Source organism: Felis catus, chromosome C1 (assembly GCF_018350175.1).
Source record: "Felis catus isolate Fca126 chromosome C1, F.catus_Fca126_mat1.0, whole genome shotgun sequence".
Lineage (NCBI taxonomy): Eukaryota > Metazoa > Chordata > Mammalia > Carnivora > Felidae > Felis > Felis catus.
The window spans coordinates 37,066,316-37,094,030 of NC_058375.1; the positions used below are offsets into that span (position 1 = coordinate 37,066,316).

At 42.1% G+C, this 27,715-nt stretch overlaps 2 protein-coding genes across 11 annotated transcripts in view; one reads left to right on the forward strand and one right to left on the reverse strand.

Annotated features, from left to right (window-relative positions):
• Positions 1-1,831: 1,831 nt before the first annotated feature.
• On the forward strand, positions 1,832-4,512 carry TEX38 (testis expressed 38). Of its 8 annotated transcripts, none has more exons than XM_019836936.3 (2): positions 1,832-2,415; positions 3,765-4,512. In XM_019836936.3, the coding sequence occupies exon 2, from the start codon at positions 3,890-3,892 to the stop codon at positions 4,370-4,372; it is 483 nt and encodes a 160-aa protein (XP_019692495.1). In that variant the 5' UTR covers positions 1,832-2,415; positions 3,765-3,889; the 3' UTR covers positions 4,373-4,512. The 8 variants fall into 8 exon arrangements, with proteins under 8 accessions (XP_019692495.1, XP_006934781.1, XP_003990104.1 ...); XM_006934719.5 differs by lacking the exon at positions 1,832-2,415 and adding an exon at positions 2,989-3,042; XM_003990055.4 differs by lacking the exon at positions 1,832-2,415 and adding an exon at positions 2,991-3,133.
• Positions 4,513-6,431: 1,919 nt separating this feature from the next.
• EFCAB14 (EF-hand calcium binding domain 14) overlaps positions 6,432-27,715 on the reverse strand; it is a 38,584-nt gene continuing 17,300 nt past the window's right edge. The window contains exons 4-11 of one of the 3 annotated variants that reach the window (XM_045035767.1): positions 26,597-26,695; positions 22,357-22,467; positions 20,267-20,371; positions 19,107-19,298; positions 17,344-17,430; positions 14,438-14,549; positions 13,310-13,435; positions 6,432-9,903 (exon numbers count right to left, since the gene is read on the reverse strand). In XM_045035767.1, the coding sequence (XP_044891702.1) occupies positions 9,728-9,903; positions 13,310-13,435; positions 14,438-14,549; positions 17,344-17,430; positions 19,107-19,298; positions 20,267-20,371; positions 22,357-22,467; positions 26,597-26,695 (1,008 nt within the window). In that variant the 3' untranslated portion in view covers positions 6,432-9,727. Of the gene's footprint in view, positions 9,904-10,193; positions 10,552-13,309; positions 13,436-14,437; positions 14,550-17,343; positions 17,431-19,106; positions 19,299-20,266; positions 20,372-22,356; positions 22,468-26,596; positions 26,696-27,715 lie in introns of those variants that run through there. The other 2 variants (XM_045035768.1, XM_045035769.1) reach the window with 2 other exon arrangements.

Genomic DNA, 27,715 nt, shown 5'->3' on the forward strand with positions numbered 1-27,715 from the left:
ACCACAGTCTTCTTCATCCCCTTGAACCAAGTGGGAGCTCCTGAGATCATGGACAGTGACATCAACATCTCTGTGTCCCACTCCCAGCACAGGGCCCTGGAACAAGCCTCCTGCGATGGCACTGATCAATTTGTCTTCATGGAAGTCCTTCCTGTCTGGGTCTTACCTGGTAGAAACCCTTCCTGAATGGTGGATTCCTCTGGGGCAGGGACAGGATCTTCAACTCTTCTCAGGCTAACCTATACTCGTGGAGATTGGCCCTGGGCCCTGACCTGTGCTGGAAGTAGTGTGGTAGACTCTGAGATTAGTAAGTCCTTCAAGTGTGCTGACCTATACCTGCCTCAGGATCCTTGAACTGGCTGATCCCTCTGCTTGGATCTGCATGAGGCTCCCTCCTCATCATTTATGGCTCAGTTTACAAGTCAGCACCTCAAAGGGACTTTTCTTGATGCCCCCTATCCCTTTATATTCTTTATCCCACTACCTTATTTTATTCTCTTCATAGCAATTCTATCTGAAATTCTTAGGTAGTTATTTCCTTGTTTACACTTATTCATGGAGCTTACATTCTAGTGGGGTAAGAGACAAAAAATAAACAGTTCACCCTTGAACGACACGGGTTTGAATTGTGCAGATCCACTTACACGTGGATTTTTTACAACACTGTAAATGTGTTTTCTTTTATGATTTCCTTAACATTTTCTTTAGCTTACTTTATGTGTAAGAATATGGCATATACTGTATACACAAAATATGTGTTAATCTATTGATGTTATTGGTAGGGCTTCTGGTCAACAGTAGGCTATTAGTAAAGTTTGGGGGGAGTCAAAAGTTGCACATGGACTTTCAACTGTGCAGGGGATTGTTGTCCCTAACCTCCATATTGTTCAAGGGTCAACTGTAATGTTAGGTGATGATACATTCTATGAAGAAAAACAAAACAGGGTAAGAGAGACAGAGATAAAGGGACATTTGTGCGGAGAGTTGATGGAAATGAGGGAATCATCTATCTGGGTATCTGGGAGAAGAACCTTCCAGATAGAGGGAACAGTAAGTGCAAAAACCTCGATGCAGGAGCATACTTGCCCTACTTTTGGAACACCAAGGAGGTTCTTATGTGAAGAGGTATGGGAAGGGGTAGTTAGATCACTTAGGGCTCTGTAGACCTTGGTTGAGGACTTTGTTTATTCTGAGTATGATGGAGAGTCAATGTAGGTTTTGAGCAGAGAAGTAACATGCTCTACTTTTTTTTTTTTAAATCTACTTTTTAAAAGCCTCTTTCCGGTTGCTGGTGAAATACAGGGCATGTTGTGGTGGGTGGCGGTGGGGTGGGGGTGCTGCAGCAAGGTTGGAAATTCTCCCAAGGGTGACCAATTTGTCCTAGTTTGCCTGAGACTTTCCTGTTTTTAGTGTCAAAAATCTGCTGTTCTGGAAACGTCCTCAGTCCAGGGCAAATGGGGATGGCTGGTCACCCTACAGGGAGACCAGTACTCAAAGTGGGGGAGGGCAGTGCTTAGAAAGAAGTGATAGTGATGGGACAGTGGTTACATTCTGGATGTGTGTTGAAGGCAAGGCCTAATGATTGTGCTCATGGAGCGAATGTGGCCACAAGAGAATAAAAGGAGTCCAGGGTGACTTACAGGCTCTTGGTCTGAACAACTGGAAGGACAGAGTTGCCATTTATGGAGAGGAGGAAGTCTGGGGTAGGTTTTGGAGGCTGGATGATCAGAAGTTTGGGGGGCATGTTAGTTTGCGATAACGTAATAGACTTAATCCCCGTAATGGTAGGCATGTCAACCAGGCTGTTAGGTGAATGAGTTCAAAGTCCTGGGGAGCAGTTTGGGCTGGAAATAAATAAAGTGTGAGTTGTCAGTCAGTGCATGTATAATATTTAAAACCACAGCCTGGATGAGATCACAGAGGGAATGAATATACATAGAAGGCTGAAGACCGAGCCCTGGGGCACATTGACATTGAGAGATCAGGGAAAAGAGAAGAAATCAGCAAAGACAATGAAAAGCAGGAGTGAGTGAGATAGGAGAGCCAAGGGCAAGTGGAACCTGGAGGGAAATCTGTGCTGAATAGTCACAGGCTAGGGGACTAGAAAGAAGGAATTGAATGGTGCCAAGAAGCTGAGCTAGGCCCAGGGGTGTGCCTGCAGGGAGGCTGACTTGGGCTTCATTTAGGGAAGGGCTTTCCGACTGAACTGCCACGGGAGGTGTGGCAAGTCCCTGATTCAGGTGAGTCCTGAAGCATTGGCTGCTGGGTAGAAGAGGTCTACCTCCAGGCCTCAAGCATCTGACAGGAGTTGGAGTAGCAGCTGTCAAAGTCCCTTCAAACTGGAGATGATGGGATTCTGGGAAGCCAACAGAAACAACTGTCACAGAGTTGGGGGGCTAAGCTGAGCCTTGAAATGTAAGTGGGTGTTCAGTCGGGGGGAAGTGGGGAGGGCACTCCTAGGTGGAGGAGCATTATGAGCAAAAGTCCAGAGATGTGAATAGGCAGGGTCTGTTCAAGAGTCTGGCCTGGTCAGAGGGGAAGATATGTAAAGGATAGGGAGGAAGGTGAGGCTGGAAAAAGATGTAGGGCCAGATGGTGGGGAGCTCCTACAGGGCCTGATGCTCAGGAAAGATTGGCTAACACTTGTTGAAGGAAGGTAACTAAACAAAAGAGAGATTGTAAGAGTCAAGGACTGAGGTGTTGATCACTTAGTTCCCTTGAACAGGTTTGGACAGGTATCCATCAACTGTTTCTTAAAGCCCAGCAACATGGATAGACCCTTGAGAGACCTGGGTCCCTTTCCTGGGGTCCTGTCTTCACCGTAAGGGGTGGGGGACAGACAATTCAGTGGGTGGATCAGTCCCTGGAAGTAGAGACACACTATGCCTATAAGGACACCATTGGATAGAGTCCTTTCCTTTGTTTACCCAAGGCTTCACAAGCCCTGCCCCTAGAATGTTTAATGCTCAGAACTCAGTGACCTCACCTTCAGGGAACAATGGGGCTGAGCATTACAGGGACTCCTATTGGCTAGGCAGATGGGTAGGTGAGCTCCCTCTCCCCAGAGCCATCAGTTGGGTACCAGGGCTCGAAATTATGGATTCCCAGTGGGAAGACCTGAGCCTCCCTGGTGGTAAATGCCCCTTCAGTTCCTGCCCCTTGCTTTGTGCCTTAGCTCAGAGCAGGCACCCAGGGTAAACGTTTTACATGGATGGGGTGGTGGCTGCCTGCCTGGAGGTGTGCTAAGCAGTTAGGATATAGTTTCCTCTAGAAAACTAAGGATTGAGGACAGAGATCACGTTTCTCTGCGGAACCAGAGGGGGGTTCTATGAATACCCTAGCGCTATCATAGCTGAATGGGTAAGGGTATGGTGGAATGGGATGGGATACCTATGTCCTTGTCAACTGATAAACTTTTACTTCCTTGATGGGCCTTGCCTTTGGTAAGGCTTCTCAATCTGATGGATTGGATGGGGCCAGGATGGTGAATCAGAGGCTTGACCAAGCCTGGGCAGGTCATGACCCCTCTAGACCTAACTTTCCTTATCTGTAAAGGACTAAAGATGGCCTCTTAACCTCCCTGGAAATCTAGCATTGACTAAATAAGAGAATGATGAGACAAGTCAATGAGGGAAGGGAGGAACGGAGAGTGGTTAAGTGGATGGGATAATTGATGAAAGGGTTAAGGGAAAGAATGGGAAACAGCTCAGGCCCCAATTAGAGCTATCAGCCAGCTTGCCTCTTTTTCTTTCTTATTGCCTTAGTATGGGTCTCATTGTACTTTGGATTCCTGGGGCTGTGTTCTGTGGTAACCGGTGGCTGCATTCTCTTTCTGCACTGGAGGAAGAACTTGCGACGAGAAGAGCGTGCCCAGGAGTGGGTGAAGGTGATGAGAGCCGCCACGTTCACCTACAGCCCCCTGTTGTACTGGATTAACAAGCGTCGGCATTATGGCATGAACACGACTGTCAACACGGGCCCTCCCCCTGCTGTCACCAAGACTGAGACTGAGGTCCAGAATTCAGATCCTCTGTGGGAACTGGACGTCCCTGGGAGCAGGAGCTCTGTTGCCCAAGACAGCAGCCCCAAGGTGGAGGCCCCTGCCCCCACGCAACCTGCACTGCAGCTGGTCCCCGGGCAGGCTTTACCTTCCCCAGTGCTGCAGTCCCGGACCAGCTCCCCACTCCTGGTGCCCATCTTTCAGGAGGTGCCCTTTGCCCCTTCCCTGTGCAACCTGCCCCCAATGCTGAACCACTCGGTCTCCTACCCTTTGGACACCTGTCCTGAAAGGAATGTCCACTTCCATTCCCTCCCCACGATGGTCCATGAAGACCACTGCTTCAGTGCCAAGGCTTTTGCCTCAGAATTATAGCCACCTCTCACTGAGGGTGGGAGCTGGAAGTATTATGGGCAGAGCAGGAAAATGGACCGAACCTCGGGGAGGTGGTATTGACACACAGACCAGAACTCATCTGGATGTCACATTATGAAAGACTAAAAAAAGTCCAAGGCTCCCTTGTGTCTTATTTGTCTTTAGGAGGGCAGTGTCCTTCCCCTGTCTGATGGGGGCACTTTGCAAACCTAGCTGAAGGTCACCAACGGGACCTTCATAAATGGGAACAGGAGGCTTGGCTGTGGGGAGACACAATGGAGCTCAACATCCTTCTATTCAGTATTTGAGACCAAAAATGCATGCCAGGCCCTGGGCTAGGTATCCAAAGGCACTGCTGTTCTGTGTGACATTAAGCACAGCTGCCCCAAGAGTGATAGCTGCTGAGGGTGCGTGAGCTATGGCGATTCACAGTGGTCATGGTCACGTCACAGACAAGTCATCATGAGATCCATGAGCCACACTGCATTGCTGGCTGAATTGCATTCTTTGTTAACATTGATGATGCACTGAGTTATGGGTGTCTCTGCATTATGTCTGATACAAGAAAACTGCCAAATGGACACCACATCCTCCTCTTACAAAGGAAGAGACAGGTTCCAAGGGCGTCTGCCATATCGTTTTTATGCTGCAGAGCCAGGTCTCAAATTTCCATCTTCCTGGCATCAAAGTTCTTGGTCTTCTCAGCATCCCCCATAGTGTCCCTTCCCTAATGATAAGTCTCATTAGAAAACACTTGGCAAATGATTGTGTGTGTGTCTGTAGGGTGTAATTAACTTGGTCCATGGATTGGCTTAGGAGGACTGGCCATTGAACCCCCTAAAATTACACACAAAGTGTACTTTTTTTTTAATCTTAAAAAAAAAAGTTTTTTTAATGTTTATTTTTGAGAGAGTGTGAGTGGGGGGTGGACAGATGATCCGAAGCGGGCTCTGTGCAATGCAGCAAGTGCAATGCAGGGCTCCAGCTCATGAACCATGAGATCATGACCTGAGCTGAAGTTGGATGCTCAACCAACTGAGCCACCCAGGCACCCCTCCTTTTTTTCTTCTTTTTAAAATGTTTCTCAAACGCATCCATGGACCCTCCAAAAGTAAATATCCATTACATGGGGATATTTTGTACATTTTGGAAACAATCCTAAAAGAAGAGACAAAGAGAATACTGGCTATGAGGTCTGACTTTATTTACTTTTTATTTTTTTTTAATGTTTTTTTTTTTTGAGAGAGAAAGACAGAGTGTGAGTGGGGGAGGGGCAGAGAGAGAGGGAGACACAGAATCAGTAGCAGGCTCCAGTCTCTGAGCTGTCGTCACAGAGCCTGACATGGGGCTCGAACTCACAGACCGTGAGATCATCACCTGAGCTGAAGTTGGACGCTTAACTGACTGAGCCACCCAGGTGCCCTGGTCCCACTTTAAAGATAAGAAACCCCAGCTCTCCCCCAGGATATAAAATTTCCCCTTCACTTTAGGCATGAAGACATCATCTCACCATAATTGTGAATGAGGTAAGCTTTCTGTAGTCTTCCTGAAGGGAAAGGCCACCGATTGTGTATGTTTGCTTCTGTGTGTGAAATCCCAGAACCCTAGCAAACACACAGAGCTAATTTTTCTCAGTGTATGAAAAAGCCCCAGCCTCTATATGACCACTCTCTTGGAATGGATTTCTCCCACCATCCCCTACCCCTTTAGAAGGCAGTGGAACATTCCTTGTAAATATGCTCTTCCACTGAATCTTACAAAAGCAACTCCCAAGAACCAAAAAAACCCAAACACAAAACACCAATGGAGACCTAAGTGGAGCTTGGTTGATACAGTGAGGGGAAGGGACTCACTCTTCCCTTGCCCCACCCTCTTCAACACTGCAGATGCCTAAGCAGCAGCCTTCACTTTTAGGGCAGATTCTGCAGTTCTTAAAGCAGACTCTTTACCATCTGTTAGTTTTTGTTTTTGGAAGGAGGGAGTCTATATAAGGAGCAAAGGTTTTTTTCCTTAGTAATTGAAGGTCGGAGGAGAGGGGGACCTTTAGTCACAGACACAGTGGGAGAAAAAGGAAATGTTTTATTTAGATAAATTAAAATAGCTGTATTACCTATATGAAATAAGCAAAGCTTAAGTCATAGAGACCTTGAATTCACTCCCTAAATAGAACCGAAATTGCTTATACAGTACCAAAATAGCTCCACTAAAGCAAAGTAGATTTACATTTCTTAATATGAGAAAACAACAAGGTAGGTTAGGTTCGTATAACAAACAATACACACTCTGTAATAAGTCTCAGGAATACCCAAATGTGTTCTGGTTTGGATATGAAAGAAGGAACCACATCTAGCTGGTGTTCATAAGCCAATGAGGTGTGTAGCAAACAAAAGCTGCCACAAAACAACTCAACAGCAGGCCATTATGAGTATGAGCCCATCACCGTCAAAGTCTTCAACTGTGACGAGCAAGACTGGCGCAGTAGGAGTAGGGGCAACAGGGTTACGTCCAGCAAAGCAACATAAAGTGAGGAAACACCAATGGAAGGAAAAGTTGTTGGTGGCAGGTGAAGGGTGTCCTCTTCAGCTTTGCTGTATCAGACACATTCCTAAATGCCAGGTCCCTCTCTGCCTGTAAAAGGACACTACAGTCACCCCTAAGCCAGGTTCTCTATTCCTTTGATTCTTCTCTTCCTAGAATACCTTTTTGGTCCTCTGATTTATAGGGAGGCTCTCTAAGTAAACATTATCCCATATAGTAAGGCAAAAGAAAAAAAAGGGGCCAAGAAGCAGTGCTTTGGGTAACTTAGGAAAGCAGCAGCAGTAGGCGCTGCCAGAGTGAAAAGGTGAAAGTATTTGAAACAAAAACCAAAACCCAATCTTCCCCTGAGATGAGGCAGGAAAGGCTTGACTACAGCTCAGAAGTCCCAGGTTGGAGAAGTTAAGACCACTTACAAATAAAACTCCCAAATTAACACTGAGTGAGTGGCTTATAAAACTCTTAAGCCAATGAATCTGCTCAACCTGGAACAAAAGAGTTCAACATGCCCTGCTTCAGTCTGGGAGACAGGGCAGCAGTTATGGCAAAGGGATTCATCTGCGAGTGAAGCAGAAACACCTCTGCCAGTTTGGTAGGGAAGAGGTACATACAGCTGGCCCTGGGACAATGCTAGCTAGCCAGATAAGCTGGAGGTGGGACGGACAGGTGATCAACTGGAAAACAAAACTGACTTCTCCAGGTATAGCTATCTGGTACAAAAGAAAAGCACAGGCAACAAAGAGTTAAGGTGTCCTCAAAGTATCTGCCTATGAATAAGAATTTGAAACTAAAAAGGACAAGCTACATTACCCTCAAGTATATTTCATATAAATCAGTTCTCAAAAAAATACCTTCCAGGTACAGACATACTATTTATGGTACAGTATATACAAATATAGCAGTATAATTCAATTTATTGCTAGAATTTTATTTGGTTGTTACAAAATCTGTAAGGGTATATATATTTAAAAAGGGGGCGGGCATGGAAGGCAGCCAGAAGAAAAAGAGTTATCTTCAAGGTACCTAAAGTGCCAGGCTAATTTTATACTATATTTTAACCTTTCCAAGAAAGTGAAATAGCTCAGATGGGCAAGGGAGTTTTTTTGTTTTTTTCAAAAGACAGAAAGAAGCACAAGCCATTATGAGGTAAGCAGACACATTCATGGGAAAAGACTTCATCTTGCTTTAACTAAACTTTAATACTTTCAGAAAAAAAAAAATCAAGGTTAGCCAACACTAAACTGAACATCATATAAAGAAAAAACCCAGCCCTAAAATGTTTGAGTGTGCGACTGCATCCACGGGTAACAGGGCAACTTGGATAAAGTTAAAATAGAAATGAGCTCTACTAAAGAAGTCTATGCCATGAAACCTGTAGTTTCTCCCTGACGTGGCCTACGGCACCAGTTACGTTTCGTGAAGTTTTTCCTTTTGTGTTGCCCAAAGCCTGCTTCTACGAACAGCACAGCACACACACAGATGTAATTCCTTCCGGTCTGGGGACCTTTCCTACTTTTCTGGGGGCCTACAGAAATATTTAAAGGGAGAAGTATTGCACTTGCTTGTTATGAGATCTGAAGAAACTTGCTGCCATCAAGTGAAGTGCCTGGTCCAGGCCAGCTCCACGTGGTTTGGCATCCTCTGGACAGAACCCCTGTAGCCACTTCTGAGCTGACAACTCGTAGGGAACCTAACAGGATTTCATGTGCTGCATTTCACAACTTCTCTGGTTTCAGGCCACAGAGGAACGTAGGAGGTTCTTCTTGGCAAAAGCCTTCAGGTAAAACCTCAAGGAGTTTCCTGGGTCAAAAGGAGGGGCAAAGCTATCCTCTAAGGCTCCTCCTGGGTAGCCAGGCTGTGATAGTGAGTGAAAGTGCTGCCCTGCCCCTCAGAACGGAGACCGCATCAGAGGTGGCGGTCAGCTCTGGCTTGAGGATGGACTTCGGTGGGTGGGTGAAGATAATCTAGCTCACTGAGTGGGGAAAACGTAGCTCCCCACAGGATAACTTTTTATGCTCATCAACACTGAAATAGGATTAAAAGTGAGAAAAAACCCCCAACGAGACTTCTCTGGTTCAGAGGTTGGGATTAGCTGAGGGGACAGGAACAGAGCCAGAATCTTATTTTCCTGAGCCTGGGGGCAGCACTGTGCTACAGTGTCACCTCACCTCCCCAAATCTATTCCTCCAGCTTCCATGCCAAACCCCGTGGCAGCACCTAAAGGAGACATGGACATACTTTCCACAGTTACCAGATCAGCGATTTTTAATAACAAGTCATTTGTTCACATCCTGTTTCAAACCATTCTTCCTACTTCCCACAAAATATGCACAATTCTTTCTTTCATTTTAAATATTTACAAACAGAAAAGGTCTACCTTTTAAAGGAAAGACATTTTCTGAGTCTGTATAAAGTGCAGCTAATTTAAGGCAAATTTATGTGAAATATAAAAGGTGGCTTATTCTCTCTATATACACATTTTCCAGTTTTAAAAGATAAGGTTTCCTTCCCTAAAAAAAAAAAAAAAAAAAAAGGAAAGAGGGAAAAAAGAGAGCTTGACTTTTTTCTGGCAATTTTTAAATTAAGATCTTACTGGTTTTAGGAAATCAGAGATTTCTGATTATCACATAAGTAAAATGGCCTTTTTTTAAAAAAATAATTTTATAGCTTTTTCAAACAAGTTAAAAGTTGACAATGTGTCTGCTACAGTAGTTTGGAGGACTGGAGGATTGATTGGTAAGTAAAACAGTTGTTCTTGTTAGGTGAGTAGATATTAGGTAGTCCTGGGTGTATAGCATTTCTAAAATATGCCTGATGAGACTAGACACCTAAAGCTACCCTTAGCTCCAGGAATGAATATCTTCCATCGCCATCAGAATCAAACTCTTTCAAAGTCTCTAGTCCTGGCACGGCAGAACCTAAGGAGTTCCAGATTTCCTGGTAGGTCAGCTTTCCATCCATGTCCTGGCCAGTCTTGTGGAATAAATCCTGAAGATCTGTTAAAAAGGAATTACAGAATGTGTATGTCTACACATATAGCTAAATTTACTTAACAGTTTATTTATTTATTTTAATTAATTAGTTTATTTTAAAGTTTACTTATTTTTGAGAGAAAGCGTATGTGCGCGCAGGCGTGTGTGTGTAGGAGAGGGTCAGAAAGCGAGGGGGGGGGGGAGAGAGGATCCCAAACAGGCCCTTCACTGTCAGCACAGAGCCTGATGAGGGACTTGGACTCATGAACCATGAGAACATGACCTGAGCCGGAATCAAGAGTCAGACACTTAACTGACTGAGCTACCCAAGTGCCCCAAATTTACTTAACAGTTTAAAAAGCAGCCTCAACTGAATGCAAAGCACTAAAAGAAAAGCTATTTTGCAGACTCTGTTTCCAAAAGATAAAGTTCAGTATCTCACTAAATCAGAAAGATGATTCTTGATCCTTTACGAATGAGAAGAATTACTGAATGGCACTATCCTTCCAAAACAGAAGCAGTGACAGATAATCACAGGAGAAATGAGTGGGCTGGGCTTTCTCCCCAAGGTCTTCCTTTTAGATTTTCCAGATTTTATTCTTATGTTGGACGGGTAAAAAGGACTGCAGAAGCCTCAAGAGCTAATGGTAGGAGCTGAGCCTGTAAAACAGACTATAGCATATTGTTAGTTAAACAGAATTACCGTATGATCCAACAATTCCATTCCCAGGTATATACTCAAAAGAAATGAAAACATATGCCCATACAAAAACTTGTACGTGAATATTCACAGCTGCATTATTCCTAATAGCCAGAAGGCAGAAACAATCCAAATGTCCATTAGCTGATGAATGGATAAAATGTAGTATTATCCATATAATGGAATATTATTCGGCCATATAAAGGAATGAAATACTGCTACATGCTACAATATGATGAACCCTGAAAACAGGCTAAGTGAAAGAAGCATATACAAGGCCATGGATCCTATGATTCCATTTATATGAAACACCAGCACAGGCAAATCCAAAGATTTTGGTTGAAAGATTAGTGGTTGCCAGGGGCTTGGAGTGGGGGAATAGAGAGTGAGTGTTTAACGGGTACAGGATTTCTTCTGGGGAATTAGATAATGGTGATGGCTGTACAATGTGGATTATACATTTTAAAAGGGTGAATACTATGATACTATGACTTATATGTCAATTAAAAAAAAAAGAACCAGAGGGCTACAGATCTCTTCAAAGTGATATATATAGTATAAAGCATCAGGCACATGTGCTCTCTCTCTCTCCCAGCTAAGAGACAGCACTATCACCAGTTGATCTGTAGCTTCTTTTTTAGTTCTAAGATATTATTTGAGCCAATAGGATTGGAGAGTTTCCATCAATGGTCTCTTCTGGTATTTTCTCAAGGGCCCCATAATGAACACGTAGGAGGGCCGGTTATTCACATAATATTTTAAAAGGACTTGATTGTGTCCCCACAGAATGACTTAGTAGATTTAGTCTCTAATATCAAGAGACAGTCATGAGGCTTAGGTTTCCTTAAAAGTCTTCCTAAATCTCTTTCCTCTCTTCATGTAGCCAGCTCCACCTGTAGATTCTATAGGCCTCTTGCTGTTTGGTACTCAGGAAGAACAGAAACGGCCTGAAGCGGGGGAAGCAGTGCAAGGTGCAGTCCATCAAGGAGTTTTGCAGACAAGCTTCCGAAGGCCCTGCTTTCACTCCTGAGACAGCCCCAGCAAAGCAGCTCAAGAGTCTCAAAAGCTCTGAAAGCCAGAAAAGCAGGTGGGACACTTGTTCTCAATGGCTGCCACCAAGTGGCTAGCTGGAAAATGTGTTTTGTGTGTGTCTCTATACAGGGCGTGAGTTTATAAAATGTGCTATGCACTTGGTAGCAGTATTCAAATAAAAACCCTATTGCTGCTTTGGGTTATTTGAAAAGTGTAGTCATCCAAAGTATCTGAGGCCAATGTTAAGGATTGAAGTATAAATGTTAAGATGGCTATTTCTCAATCTGCTCTATCAGTCTTTCCTCCATGCATTCTCATCAATTCTTGATGTAATAAATGCAAAGTGGGAGAAGGCACTTGTGTTGCCAGTAAAGACAATTTAGCATTCTTCTGTCTTCCCAGAAAACAGAAAGAAAAAAACTTGGAGATAAGATGAAAAAGTAATGCATTTATATGGCAATAGAAATTTAAGTCTTCTATGCTTTACACATTAATTGTAGGCTGTAGATAACTCATTCACGTAACAAATATTCACGTGTACCAGGCATTATGCTAGGGGCTGGGAGTAAAGCCAATTTTCTATCTCCCCAGGAAATTACAGCACAGTGACATGTGTTACACAGGGGCAAACATAAGATATTATAAAAGAGCATACACAGGAAGAACCTAATCCAGTCCTGGGAGGTAAGAAAATGTTTTCTGGTGGAATGGTATCTAAGTTAAGGTGGAGAGCCAGACAAATGTAGGTGGACAGGAATGGGTGATTTTCCAAGCAGTTAGCGAATGCAAAATCAGGAGACTCTAAACATCACCACGAAGGATAGCACACACCGCTGGAAGCAAGGCAAACATGGTTTTTCTGTGAATCATATCCTTCCTACTGTTTATCTTGCTGGTTTTCAGCCAGAGGACCCCTCATTTTTTAGAGGGCCTTAGCAAACAGTATTTGCTATCTCAGGGTATTATGGTTGCTTGTTTGCCTTCTCCACTAGACTGTCACATCCTTGAGGAAAGTGAGATCATGTCTTACACTGTATTTTTACTGCTTAGCACTGGGTCTAATTAGGCACTCACTGAATGAATGAAGACTCTACAGTGCATTGGTTGAGAGTGCAAACTTGGGTGTCAGGCTGTCTTGGTGTGAATTTTGCTTTAGCCTGATACTTGCTGTGTGGACTTAGGCAGTTTCCCTACCAATAAAATGGGTAGAATACATGAATATTTATGTTCCCAGGATTGTTCAGAGTATTATATAATATATATATTATATAATAATAATAATATATAATATAATGCATATCATACCAAGTATCTGGCTCACAGAAAGTACTCAATGTTAATTATAATTATATAATTATATATAATTATATATAAAAGAATTATAATTTTTTTTTCTTATAAGTTAAAAAAATTAAAAATTTATAGCTTTGAACATTTCCCCTATTATTCCATGGTATAAACATTTACCTTTTTAAAAAAAAAATTTTTTTAATGCTTATTTTGGAGAGAGACAGAGACAGAATGCGACTGGGTTAGGAGCAGAGAGAGAGGGAGACAGAATTGGAAGCAGGCTCCAGGCTCCAAGCTGTCAGCACAGAGCCCTACGCGGGGCTTGAACTCATGAGCTGTGAGATCATGACCTGAGCTGAAGTCGGAAGCTCAACCGACTGGGCCACCCAGGCGCCCCTAAGCATTTACCTTTGATGCTAGAAATTCCTGGTAGGGCAATAGGTCTTAGCTGGGCAGTTTTCTCAATGTGATCTCCATAAGACGGTGGAGATTTTGGCAATGCTGATGGCTTTGATGTGAAACTCTGTACTTGCTCTGTAACAAACATATATTGTTTTATAGTATTATCAAACCTGACACCAAAATAAACCAGTACTAAAGGTCACCTTTTAGGGTAATTACATACATACCAAGTAGCACAGTGACTGTGTGAAGTTAAAGGCATGGATTGAGATACGTTGTGTGGGTAAGTGAAGATCATACAGTATCCTATAACATTAAGGTTTAAGCTGTGGTCCCATGGGAAGCTCTTCTAGTACAAGTTAGCTTTACATAGGTTTAGATGCTAAGAGTTTAAGCTGCAAGTGAGAATAGCATTGGATGTCTGATATCCTAGGAGCCATACCATAAGTCTGATGTGGGGTATGTGCCACCAGATCAGCTGGTGCTGAAAGAGGGCTGTCACACAATTATGTAGCATGATGTTAGGACAAGGCCTCCCATTGTAGACTGTTCCCCTACCCAAAAGAGAGTAAGAGAGGATGTAATGTTTTCCCCAAAATGAAAAATATTTGTGGAGGGTAGGGGCCAAAGCCAATCCAGTCCAGTGCTTTAGTTATGTCCTTGAGGCATCTGCTAATATTGATTAGGTATGTCCCTCCCTAAAGCCAAGGGCCTTTCCAACTCAATGATCCCATCATTATTTGCTAATGGTTTTTCAGAAGGACTAATATTTATTTTTAAGTAAATTTTATGCACTTAGAGTAATGAAAAGACTTCCGTAAACAACATATAGGGCTGGTTTAATATATACTATGACAGTTACATTTTTGCCCATAATTGGATGCAGACAGCATGGAGAAGTCTATTTCAAGCTAAACATTACCCATTCTTTCCTTAATAGACTGGAATACAAATCATGTACAAAATGGTTTTTCCTAAATGAAACCAAAGTGTATCATCTTCATCTCGGTGCATTCAGGCATCATTCCCTCGGTCTGATCAGTCCTGCTGGAACACCTGTCCCCACTCCCTGTGTGGGAGGCGAGCTGCCCAAGCCTACGTGAGACATGCAGAAGCCAGCCCTGAGTATCTCACCTTTGTCGGTGGTGTCTGGTGGCCTGTTGCTCTCAGGCTTGTTTGTGAGAGCACTGATCAGCTGCAGTCTCTCTCTGAGCTTGGATACTTGAGAATCTGAACTATCTTCTTTCTGTCCAAAATAAAGACCACAGAGGCTTAGGGTGGAGAGAAGACCTTACCTGATTCTTCGTTATGTTCCCAGAGCCTATTTAGCAGGAAGTGCTTGACTTCCAGTAGGTTCCCTATTAAAGGTAATGAAGGAATGAATCAACAAATACTAGAGATACCTTTGGTACTCAGAGTTGATGAGGGCCTAGCTGGATTTGAGACTAGACCATTAGGAGACATTATGCGACAGGCAATGTGAGATCCACTGTGAATGTCTGGCTGATGGCGGAAGGCAGGCGTGTGTCAGCAGTAAAGGAAATGTACCCTTGCTCAGGTGCCCATGTAACACCCATTTCCTAAATGAGTAGATATTATTTTCTAGGAGCTATTTCACACTAAATAATTTTCCTGAATATCTTACTTTACCTTGTGACTAGACAACTTTAGGTAGAGTTTTATGCTCTTATCACCTTAAAAAAAAAAAAAAAAAAAGGCAACAAACCCTGGCTTTTCTTTGTCCCCCTCTCTCCCACCCCTGAGGGTTCAAGTGGTGGCAGGAGCTGTAGGAGCAGGAGGAGCTGTAGGAGAGCTGTAAAATTTCTAATTCCAAGTTTGACTTACTTACATCTTTTAAAAAAGATTTTCCAGGGGTGCCTGGGTGGCTCAGTCGGTTAAGCACCCAACTTTGGCTCAGGTCATGATCTCGCGGTCCATGAGTTCGAGCCCGGCGTCGGGCTCTGTGCTGACAGCTCAGAGCTTGGAGCCTGTTTCAGATTCTGTGTCTCCCTCTCTCTCTGACCCTCCCCCATTCATGCTCTGTCTCTCTCTGTCTCAAAAATAAATAAATGTTAAAAAAAAATTAAAAAAGTTTTTCCCTACACCCTTCCCTCATTTCCAGGATGATCCAGAGTGGCATATAAAAAATATATTTAATTATAAAAAGAGAGAAGTCTGGTTTCTATGAGGCTTAGGCTTTTTAAAAAATTTTTTTTTTTTTTTAATTTAAAAGAGAGAGAAAAAGCATAGCAGGGGAGAGGGGAGAAGAGGAGAGGGAGAGGAAAAGAGAGAGAGCGAGAGAATCTTAAACAGGCTTCATGCACAGCATGGAGACTGACACAAGGCTTGATCCCATGACCTTGGGATCGTGATCTGAGCGAAAATCAAGAGTCGGATGCTCAACTGACTGAGCCACCCAGGCGCCAAAGGCTTATTAGGCTTTTCTAACTGCTTAGGCTAGTGTGAAAGGTCCTGATCATGTGTTCTGTCAGAACACCAACTCATTACGTGTTTTGTTTTTTTTTTTTAATTCAATTATTTCTCTGACCTTCATTTCTACTCTAATAGTTACCATATAGAAGATCACTCGGGCTTATTAAGGGGCTAATATATGGACACAGATGACTAAAACTAGGTACTAAATACTTGAGGAATTTATGAAAAAATTAAAGAGAAATTATATCTGGTTAGGATGTGTAATAAATTAAGTAGGACAGAGGGACCAATACACTGGGATGACAGTTAAAAACATAAAGGGTCTGAAAGCAAAACCAGGAAATTTAGACAAAAAATGTGCATGATTCGGATGTTTATTTGATTCTGACGTTTACTGTTAAAATATGAACCGCTGCTAAAATCACTAGTTTCCATCAGTAACCACCTGTTACTTTGTGTTCAACATTTGTATCTGGATCTTCAATTTTTCTTGTCATTCCCCAGGTGAGGTATTTTTATTTATTTTTTATAGAAGTAGTTAGAAAATGCAACAAAAGCCGAGATCACAAAGTATTAAAATCTTAATATATCTGGGCAATAGTTAAGGAAGAACAAATATAGATACAAAGTATTACATTGAAAACTGCCTGTCCTATGGTTCATTTCCAAGTTCATTTCCTCTGAACCTCATATCCTTGAGCTTCTCACACACAATATGCATCTGAGGTGGTATTTTAGCCACTTAGCCATAATCTTCCTGGCTTTTACTTTATAGCCCAGATCTTATAGTATTAAACAATACTCTAATCACAGAGAATGTTAATAAACTTTATTTCCTGGGATATCAAAGCATATCACAGACTGTCTTATCTTGACAGTATGTCAGGGAAGAACTTAAAAACAAAACAAAACAAAACAAAACAGGAAGGTACAAGGTGAAAGGAACTGGCTGAAGTTTAAATGGACTATGTAAGTACTGAGACTGCAATCTAAAAATAATGTTTAGGTTAGACAAGAGTTTTAGATGATCTATGCCTCTGTTCTCTGTTGTTAGTACAGATAACCTACTGTCATAGCTTAAAAGTAATTTCCTTAGGGAAGTTTTCCTGACCTCTGTTAACACCCTCATCATACCCTGTAATTTTCCTTTGTAGCAGGTATCATACTCACAGTAATTATCTGTTCAATTATGTAGTAATGATTTTCTGACTGATGGACTTTGAGTTCCATCAGAATAAGGGTCACATGTCTATCCTGCTCACTGCGGTCACCCCAGCTCCTCAAAAAGGGCTTGGCACAGGGTAGGTGCCTGATAAAGTATTCACCTATTCACTCATATACTAATTTATTAATTACTCTGTCTTGAAGTCTCAGCAAACGAGACCAATGTGCTCCTTTCGAGAAAGAAACAGTTGCTCAAATGCACAAAGATGCTGTTGTGTTTTTTCTTTTTAAGTAATCTCTACCCCCAACACAGGGCTCGAACTCACCACCCTGAGATCAAGAATTGTACATTGTACCGACTGAACCAGCCAGACACCCCTCAAAAGCACAAAGATGCTGATGCATTATTCTTACTTCAAAAGAAGCCCCCTGTAATTTACCTTTATGCTCTGGGTTTTTAATGTATCCGTTCTGTTGGTCATTTGATGCAAGGACTCTCTTTTTAGAGTGGTGGCTCTATCATCCATCTTAAAAGGTAAAAACAAGATTAAAGGCAAACATTAAAACTTAAACATCTAGCACTTTTGAAACAAAGTAGTCAAACTGAAAGGTTCTCAGGACACTTTCAACAGAAATACCAATAGGAGAAGCAGAGGGGGAGAAAGGCAGCTGAGACACAAAGTTGAAACCGTCGCTTCACAAACTTTCATACTTCTAAACTACAGAAGGTGAGGGGACTTATATACCCAGAGCCAGGCTAGGCATGACGCTGTTGGAAGAAAACAGCAGGACAGACGGTGCTATTAACGATTTCTTCTTCTGGAGAAAAATAAAGTGGAGGGGGAGGGACTGTACGGGGAGTCTGGGGCAGCAAATTCTCACAATTAGCCTTGAAAACCTTCAAGGCCCAACACTCATCAAACCACCCCAAATTCCTAGCCCCTACTTAGTTTAGTTGAGTTCAAAGGGGCTTTTTAAAATAAGGCTCCTTTAGGGCGCCTGGGTGGCTAAGTCAGTTTTAAATGTCCGACTCTTGATTTCGGCTCAAGTCATGATCTCACAGTTCATGAGTTGAGCCCCGTGTCAGGCTATGCACTGACACATACAGCCTGGTTGGGATTCTTTCTCTCTCTCTCTCTCTCTCTCTCTCTCTCTCTGCCTCTCCCTCTCAAAAATAAAAACATTAAAAATTAAATAAGTAAAATAAAACAAGGCTCCTTTAATCCTCACGGCTTTGTAGTAAATCCATGCCCTTGTAAAGCAGGAGTGGGGACAGGTCTTCTGACTCCACGCTCCAAGCCATGCCAGGCAAGCCACCAAGGCTCCACTGCGGCAGAGTCAGTTCAAACCCTGCCTGCCGGGTGCTGGAGTTCAACTTTACTTGTGGGCTTGCTTCTAGCTTTGCTGCTTACTTGAATTTATGCTACAATTCCCTGTTTTAGGTTTCCATTTCTTTACATATGCCTGTGTCTTTGTTGTATGAAATCTTTAAGGGTGGGGCCTGCAGCTATTAAAAAGCAATCCACATGGATCCCAGGACAATATAGAAAAAAACACATTTTATTAACAATACCATGAAAACCAGTAAACCACATGGTCTGCCAGCACCAATGACTCAGGTCACTGTTTCCTCATGTAAAATGGGAGGATGGACTCAATGATCTCTCAAGTTGAGGAGCTGGTCTGACCTGGTCTGTTTTAAATGGCTTTCTCACATTATATGGCAAAGGATCCCCCTAACATGCAGACAAAGCAGGATAAATCTGAAAAGCCAAGTTCAGGCTTGAAGAAATGGCAAAAGATTCTTCACTTATTGTCACTGTCATTGTTCCCACCCCTAACAACTTAAAAAAGAGCAAGGAGATCTCCCTTGGAAACATGTGCCAGAGCTTCTCTACCAGATGGGTCACTGGTATCACAATAGGCGGCTTGTCATTTCTGCCATCAGCTGGTGGTGAAGCCGTGGCAAGCAACTGAACCCCCTCTACATCTCTCTTTCTAGATCAGGGCTAACTATGCCTGTGCCATTCACATCACAGAGCTAGTGTGGAGATTAGAGGAGGCAGGATGAAGCACAGCACACAGGTGTAGCCTCTCAAATATGCCAGGAGACTGCATCTGAAAGGTCTGTGGAGTGTCATCCACGTGCAGACAAAACACACGGCAACACAGAACATATCACAAAAGACCCGAAATGGCTTACCATGCTGAGGGACAGGTTCGCTTGCTTTTCTACCTTGCTCATAGCAACCAGATCTGTTTCTATCCAGTTGACTCTCTGGGTAAGGTTCCTGACTGTCTCATTCATTCTCTTGAGTTTAAGATCGTTCTGTCTGTGGTACCCCACTAGGGCACTGTTTACCTCCTCTAAAGAGTTGTGAAGGTACAGGATATCCTGGAGTGGAAATAAATCAAACTGTGGAATCCAACTAAAAGACATACACTAGACAAGCAGGCCAGCAGCACTAAACAACCATTACCATGTCACGTGACCGAAGTAAACTCCTTTTCCTGGTTTAGACCATCGATTGTCTGTCTTGGCTTTGTCCTTCCACTCTCAATTGCTCTGAGTTTACTCCCTCTGGAGTTGTTTGACCTCAGCTAGACAGGAGGAGGAAAGGGGACTAACTACATGATTCACTCTCTGGTCCCAGAAAGCTGAGAGCTTGGGAATTGATTGCCCAATGTTTACCTCACCTGCTGGCGGGAAAGCTTGCTGGGTTATTAACTGAAACGCCCATTAACCTAATTTGTCAGAACAAAACTACCTTAGGAACAATACCAATTACTGAATTGGCTCATGTAGCAAAACCATAACAAGTAGTGCATTATTTAGTACAAGATTCAATTATTTTTATTGACATCCTCTAGTACTGATTGCTACTTAAAAAGGAATGATGACTATAGGTTTTAGAGGGCATTAAACTCAGGACAGGAATTCTTAGTGAAGATTTCCTTTATTCTCTTTCATGTGATTCTGAACTCAATAACCTTTTTCCTCTTCTTGTCTTTAGTCTCAGAAAGCATCTAAAATGCTTTCTAACAGTTTAGAAATGTTAACTTGCTCAGATCACTATTTTTCATAAACAGTTTCAGGATAATCTGGCTCTTCTATGCCTTTTAAGATGTGAAAAGGAATTTACTCTACTGACGGACATGCAGGGAAAAAAAGCAGAGTGCCAAAGAAGAGTCAGGATGACATCTTAGACTCCTAAGACAGCGACACACATTGCTTTCTGCTCAGCTCTCAGGCAGGCAAATATGTGCATGGGATGAGGCGCCACAACATGGAGCCCAACTACTCAAGCGGCCCTCAGAGTTCACTGTGGGCACAGGGAGTTAAGCCAGAGACAAAAAAAGTACCTGTTTCAAATTCTCACTGTGGGTTTTATTGTCAACTTCTGATGTAGCTGAAGGTGATGGACTGCTCTGGTTGCTTCCACTGGTCTCTTTCAAGAAGTGCTGATTCTGTTTACAGGAATAGAGGTTCGTATAGGCAAGTAATTACCATCTAGGATGGTCCCAAAACCTTCTAGCTTCCCAAAGGAGGTATCCATGATTAATCAACAATTAGTTCCCAGGAGCCTATAGTGTGACCAGTCTTGTGCTAGGCCCTGAGGGCACCAGGTACTTTTGGGGATGCCAGCCTGAAGGGTGGACTGGATCAGCAGCACCCAGACACCTCAGGGAACTGAGACCCTCCCAGTGTTTCTCCATCTCTGAATGGAATGAACTCCCCAGACACCAGTCCTCCTTGCCTCTATTACCCGTACTCTCAGAGAAACTGTAGAATCACTGTAACGTCCCAGGGGCCTGAGAACTCAGTCTGAACTTGGCTAGTGTCATCATTTCCCCAGGACTAAAGAGGTTTGTACATTCAAAGAGCAGCTAGTTGTGTAACCACTGGCCTTGGGCATTGAATACAACAACCAATCACGCACCACAGTTAGTTTTTCGGTTTTAACAGCACATGCCAAGATTTATGTCTGAAGGTTACCCTTCCTTTCCCATCCCCTTCCCACTGCTCAGGTCTCTCTCTGAAGAGGGTGAAGTGTAACACGTTTATATACACTTTTCCCCTCTAGTGGAAAAACTTTGCATGCCTTAATCTTTCAGAGTCTGTACCTATGACTTAATTCAGTATATAATGTGCCAATGGAGGGATAACCACAGGCAACTATGGAAGTTTAAAAGAGGCAGATTTAATTATAATAGAATGCAACTGGGGGAAATAAATTGTTTTCCCTGAAATCCTAGATATTTATCAACCCTTTTATAAGAAATAAAAGGCACAATAAAGAAAAAGTAAGAGAGGTGGGAGAAAAAAACTCCATGGTTCTCTAAAGCATGAATTTTTGAGTTAGGAAAAAAGTTATTTTGGAACATATTTAATTACTTTGAGAAAATGTTCCAGATATTAAAATAATAGTAATAAAAGAATTGCTAAATTAGGGATCTTTATTATTATGAATCTCCCACTCAGAATCCAGAGTGTCTGAACACCAGGTCAATGCTTTTTCCTCTGGGTCAGCCCCATTAAATAACAGTGAGGAGTTCTTGTCTTGAAGAAATGAAAAACCCCCCTTTCTAGAGCTCTAATATAGCCCAGGTCTCCTTGGTACAAACTTCCTGGTTTAAACTCGAAACTCCAAAGCTTGAGAAGAGCATCTGCGATAGACCTAGAAATTAGTGGAGAATCTAGGGAATCTTTGTGTTTCTTGAATAGTCCTAATCTCATGTACATATAACTCATCTCCCCAGCAAGACAGCAAAGGTTGTGCCATCTTTTTCACCCTTCATAAATCTTTCATGGAGCAGAGTACCCACTAGGTGATGAATTAAGGCCTCTGAATGATTGCAGATAGCTTATACCTGCACAACACTAAGAGACATCTGGAAACAATTCTTGAGCACTGCAGGGGTTTGCTTCTGTCTCAGTTATCTGCTGCTGCATAACATATCATCCCCAAGCTCTGTGGCTTAAAACAACAATTTATTATTTCCCATGGTTCTGTGGGTTGACTGGGCTCAGTGGGATGGGGGTATTCTTCTGTTTCATGTGGTGCAGGCCGAAGTCACACGTATGGCTGCATTCTGCCCAAATTCCTGACCCACAAAATAGTGAGAAATAATAACATGTTGTTTTAAGCCACAAAGTTTAGGGTGATCTGTTATATAGCAATCAATACTTGTGACACTTCCCTTTCCTTCTTCCCCATTTTCTTTCCTACCCATTCCACCCATGAACTGTATCTTACTATTTTTTCCACTATGTTCATAGAAGACTCAGCTTTTAATTTTATCCAGCTTAACTGCTTAATTTACAGATTACATCTTTTAACAAGGTGCTTAGTAGGGTCTGTTTAGACAAATGGATAACTGGCATCACTCCAATTACACAGGAGAGGGTGAGCAGAATGCTGACTTCCTGCAGCATTTGTAGATTTCCTTACCATATCACTCTGCAGTAAGTCCATGGTTTTCTTGTGTTCATCCATGGTTTTCTGTACTGCCTCCACAGCGAGATGGACACTGTTTAACGTATTGCCAATGGTAGCTACGCTCTGAACAGAAACATGTTGTAAGGTCAGTGTGTTTTCCTTTTTAAAAACTTTAATAGTTTTTTAAAGATATGACTGATATACAATAAACTTCACATATTCAAAATGTGTAAGTTGGTAAGTTTTGACATATATATACACACCTGGGAAGCCATTAGCACAATCGATATAATAAACATTCATCACTCCCAAGTTTCCTCAAGCCCCTTTGTAATTCTTCTTCTCCTGCCCTCCAGCAACCACTGATCCACTATATATCAGTTTGCACTTTCTAGAATTTTGTATAAAGGGGACCAGTGAGTGAGCATGTGGGTTTTTTTTTTTTTTTTTGGTTTCATTTTTTGTTTTATTGGTATGGCTTCTTTCACTTAGCTTCATTAGTTTAAGATTAACCCATGCCGTAGCCACTTGGCTTGTTGCTGAGAAGCATTCCATCATACGGATACAACACAATTTAACTACTCATCTGTTGATGGACATTTATGGGTTGTTTTCTCTATCTGACTAGAACAAATAAAGCTGCCTTCAGAATTCATGTACAAGTCTTTATGTGGGCATATGTTTTCATTTCCCTTCATCATATGCTTTCTTATCACCATCATACCTAGGAGGTGAATGGCTAATCATATGGTAGATATATGCTTTACTTAATTTAAAAAGCTGCCAAGATCTGTTCTAGAATGATTATACCATTTTACATTCCTATTGGCAATGTAGGAGAATTCCAGTTCCCTCATATTCTCATCAATACTGCTACCTTCAGTCTTTCCAATTTTCGCCATTCTTTTGGGAGTGCAGTGGTCTATCCCTGTAATTTTAGGGTAAGCACTGACCGGTGCTTTTAATTATTTCAAGCCTCTTCAAATTGAATTTCATGTAGCGTATGCAGAGACAATTAACAGGAATCTACACATTTATGTTTATACACAGTTGACTCTTCAATAATGCAGGGGTTAGGGTGCGGACCCCTTATGCAATTGAAAATCTACATATAACTTCTAACTCCCCAAAAACTTAACTACAAATAGCCTGTTGTTGACCAGAAGCCTACCAATAGCATAAGCACTTAACACATATTTTGTATATTATATGTATTATACACTATATTTTTACATTAAAGATACTGTTAAGAAAATCAAAAGAGAGGGGCGGGTGGATGGCTCAGTCAGTTAAGTGCCCGACTCTTGGTCTCAGCTCAGGTCATGATCTCACAGTCTGTGGGTTCGAGCCCTGCACTGGGCTCTATGCTGACACAGTGGTGCCTGCTTGGGATTCTGTCTCCCTCTCTCTCTGTCCCTCTCCCGTGTGCACGTGCTTGCTCTCTCAAAATAAATAACAAAAAAGAAAAAAAAATCATTAAAAAAATTCATTTACAGGACTGTACTGTATTTACTGAAAAAAAAATTGATGTACAAGTGGACTGCACAGCTCAAACCTACGTTGTTCAAAGATCACCTGTATATATAAAATTATATATGTAAAACAAATAATTTTCACAATTTAAAGGACTTTTCCTAGAGAAAAACTAAGTCTTTGTCTTAAAAAAAAAAATTCTAGTTCATAAATCTGGAACCCACAGATAAGGTTCTCTTACCAATGGCCCTTACTAAGCCCTGTGGTAGAGCAGACAGGCAGAAGGCCACAGCTAACACTGCAGATTGCCACTGTGTCAGGAGCAAATGAGGGCTTTTAAGTGAAAATGGGTGGAAGCCTTATTGGCTTTGGGAAACCCATTGTTGCAGAGATGAAGGAAAAATTCCATTTGGCAGCGTTTGTTCCTCCTTTGCTTTAGAATCCCATCAGCATCTGCTGAGTGGAATGAGCCGTGAGTAGTGGCTTACTTTGTCTTCATTAGGTTTAAGGAGCCCAAGTGGACTGGGGACTTGGGAAACATGATTCTGAAACCATCACTTTAAAAAGACCTGTCCTGGGGCGCCTGGGTGGCGCAGTCGGTTAAGCATCCGACTTCAGCCAGGTCACGATCTCGCGGTCCGTGAGTTCGAGCCCTGCGTCGGGCTCTGGGCTGATGGCTCAGAGCCTGGAGCCTGTTTCCGATTCTGTGTCTCCCTCTCTCTCTGCCCCTCCCCCGTTCATGCTCTGTCTCTCTCTCTGTCCCAAAAATAAATAAACGTTGAAAAAAAAAAAAAATTTTAAAAGACCTGTCCTAAGGGAACATCCAAAAGAGTGTTACTGTTTGGTGGATGTTCGCCTTTTATTAAGATATACTGACAGTTTTATTGGTTTTATACTAAATATGTTAGTATTTCTAACCAAGGTTGTTTTTATTACACTGACAGCCAAGAATCCAAAAGACCGAGAGACGACATTTTCAACATTTAAAAAAATCAACGAGATACACTGAAGTCAGGTATCTGAGATGACCTACCACTTCAAAACTGAGCCACTTGTATTAAAAGTAGTTATCTGACATTATAAACACACAGATTTGCAAAGAGAAAACACACTGGTACAAGTCTCTAAGTTGGGATGTTATCTATGCAAACTGTTGTTAACAGAAGTGATGGGTGTTCAAAGACATCTACTGTTAGAGAATCCTCTCTTGTTGGATGTACGAGCCCATTAGGATGCAAGACAGTAAGCTCTTGTTTAAGATTTTTTTTTAAGGAAGCAGCTGACAGAGCCATGTGAATTCCAGAGCAAAACCCTGAAACTAGTATTCTTACCACTTGCAAAATGCCTGGCACAAACTGGAGGAAGCTCCCCAAATGTTTATTGAATTAATAAGTGCAATAAACCATTTTTTTTTTATATTTATTTTTGAGAGACAGAGAGTGCGAGCAAGTGGGGGAGGGGAAGAGAGAGGAGGAGAGAGAATCCGAAGAGGACTCCGCACTGACAGCAGAGAGCCTAATGGAGGGCTCGAACTCATGAACTTCAAGACAATGACTTGAGCTGAAGCCAGACGCTTAACTGCCTGAGCCACCCAGGCACCCCTCAATGGTGTTTTCTAACGCAAGACTGGCAGAGTTGTTTCTGTGCTAAAGATTACAGAAGCCTACCTTTTTTCCATTGGACCCTTGGGAATGATGACAAGAAGAACTTACTTTATTGTGGTTGTCTCCCTGCCTTCTCCCTCCCCCACTTTAAATTGTAAGCAGATGACCACCTTGGATAAACAGGAAACTACGGAGACTGAGCACACATGGGTGTTATGGCTATAAAATACAAAGTTCTGTTTCTGCATGTGACATAGTAGTGTTTCACTCCTTTGTGGAAATGATTTATATGTTTATAGAGCCTGGCATATAATAAAACTTATCACACGCTAATTTTTAGAAGTCAAAGATCCTAGATTTGGCACCCATTTTTTTAAGGCTCCCTTGCCCCAGAATCCCTTTCGTTTCCTGCTGCAGGGGCTGATGTTGCTTGTGTCTCAATTAGGCACCTTTTTCTCCTTCCTACCCGTGGCCACTCTCCCTATTCAGCTGCTCTGGGCCTGAATCCTAGGGATCAAGTAAACAAAAATTCCAAATTATTTTTTGCCTAGGCCCTAGAGTTTAGGATATATACCTAGGAGTGAATTGCTTAGAGTATGTGCACCTTTACCTTTATAAAAAAATATATAATGTTTTCCAAAATGCTTTTTACCAATTTATACTCCCAGCAGGAGTCTTTGAAAGTTTTCTTTGCTCCACATCCTTGCCAATACCTATCATATCCTAAACTTTTAATTCTTGCATTTCCCTCAAATTAGTATTGTTTTTAAACAACCTCTTAACCAAGAAAAAAAATAGCAATTTAGAGCAACTCTCCTGTACAAGTGTTCTGCTTTCATGAAGACCTTGTGGACGATGAATTGAAAAGGCAAGTGATGAGAAGCAAACCCACGTTTGTTAACCTAAGAGTCCCCGAAGAGAAATCCTGGGATTCAGGGAGGCAAATAAAAAGGTGTGACTCCATACAAACCACAACTAAACTCACCTGTTGCAAATTAAAGGCCCAACTAACCAAACTAAAACAGAGATGTTCTGAACTGTTCAGAACACAGTGATATACTCTATTACTGCCCTCCTGGGCCAGAGGATTTCAAATGCCATGCTTTCAAAGAAAACTTGTAAGAAGCTAAAATTACAGCAACAGGTTAATCTCAGTGCCCAAATGCAGCACTTACCTTCTGAAGTCCCTCTACAGTGGCAGGCAAGCTAATTAAGTCCGCAGCAGACTTAACATTGGCTTTGAGGTGGTTTACTGCAGAAGTCAACAGAGAAATCTGAAAGGAAGAGAGTAACAAAAAATGACAACGGAATCTGGAGAATGCTTCCTTCACAGACTCTATGGCTGCTGATGGTATGAAGGCACTCCAGACATCATACCCTGTCAGCTCACAAGAAGAAAGGGAACTACAGCACTTTGGAAAGAACCGAGATCTGGAAGGCAGTAGTAATATCTCTTTTTTCTCTGCTCAATTTAAACACTAGTGCCAAAGAGGGAAGGGTAAGTATTATTGCTTACCCTACTCTTGGCAGCTACAAGATCCAAAATCTTAAATAAACGAAAAGATGCAGTAATCATAACATAACCCCTCAACAATTGGACAAGGAGGAGGCTAATGATCAAGGACCCCTGAAAGATTTCATTTTGGTAAAAAAAATAACACGTTGGGTATTTACTGAACTTTGGTTGCTGACCAAGTGGGAACATACATTATAAAGTAAAAGCCCATCATCACAAAATACAGTCTACAGGAACTTGTACAACACTTGAAACTACTTGGGGATTCAGTTTTGGTTTAACAATGTGATTAACATTTCAAACTCAATAGCTCAATCAAAGTAGTACTCTGTACCTGAAGGGGCTCAATAAATACCCACTGACTCGCTGACTGATTCAGTACATGTATTAAAATTGGAACAGAATAAAAATAAAATGTGTTTTCCCGTCTGCTATTTAGGGGTAGAATTCTAAATAGCTGGATTTCTCTCTTGAATGAGGACTGGGGAAATCTGTATAATACATAATTTCAGGCTGTAGAAATCACATTCTAAACACCTTTATAGTGTGGCTCAAAACATTCTTGTAAGAGTCTTAGTTCCAAACTGCTTTTCTGTCCCCAATTCTAGGATCAGAACACAGATCTACCAATAGCAATTATATTCAGAATGGCCTCACACAGTAACCGCTCAAATTTCTGGGCACCTGTTATGTGCCTAACTCTGTGGTAGGCACCAGAGAGCTAGCAGACAAAGTAAACCTGATCCTTCATTTTTTCCTTCAATAAATGCCGGGCATC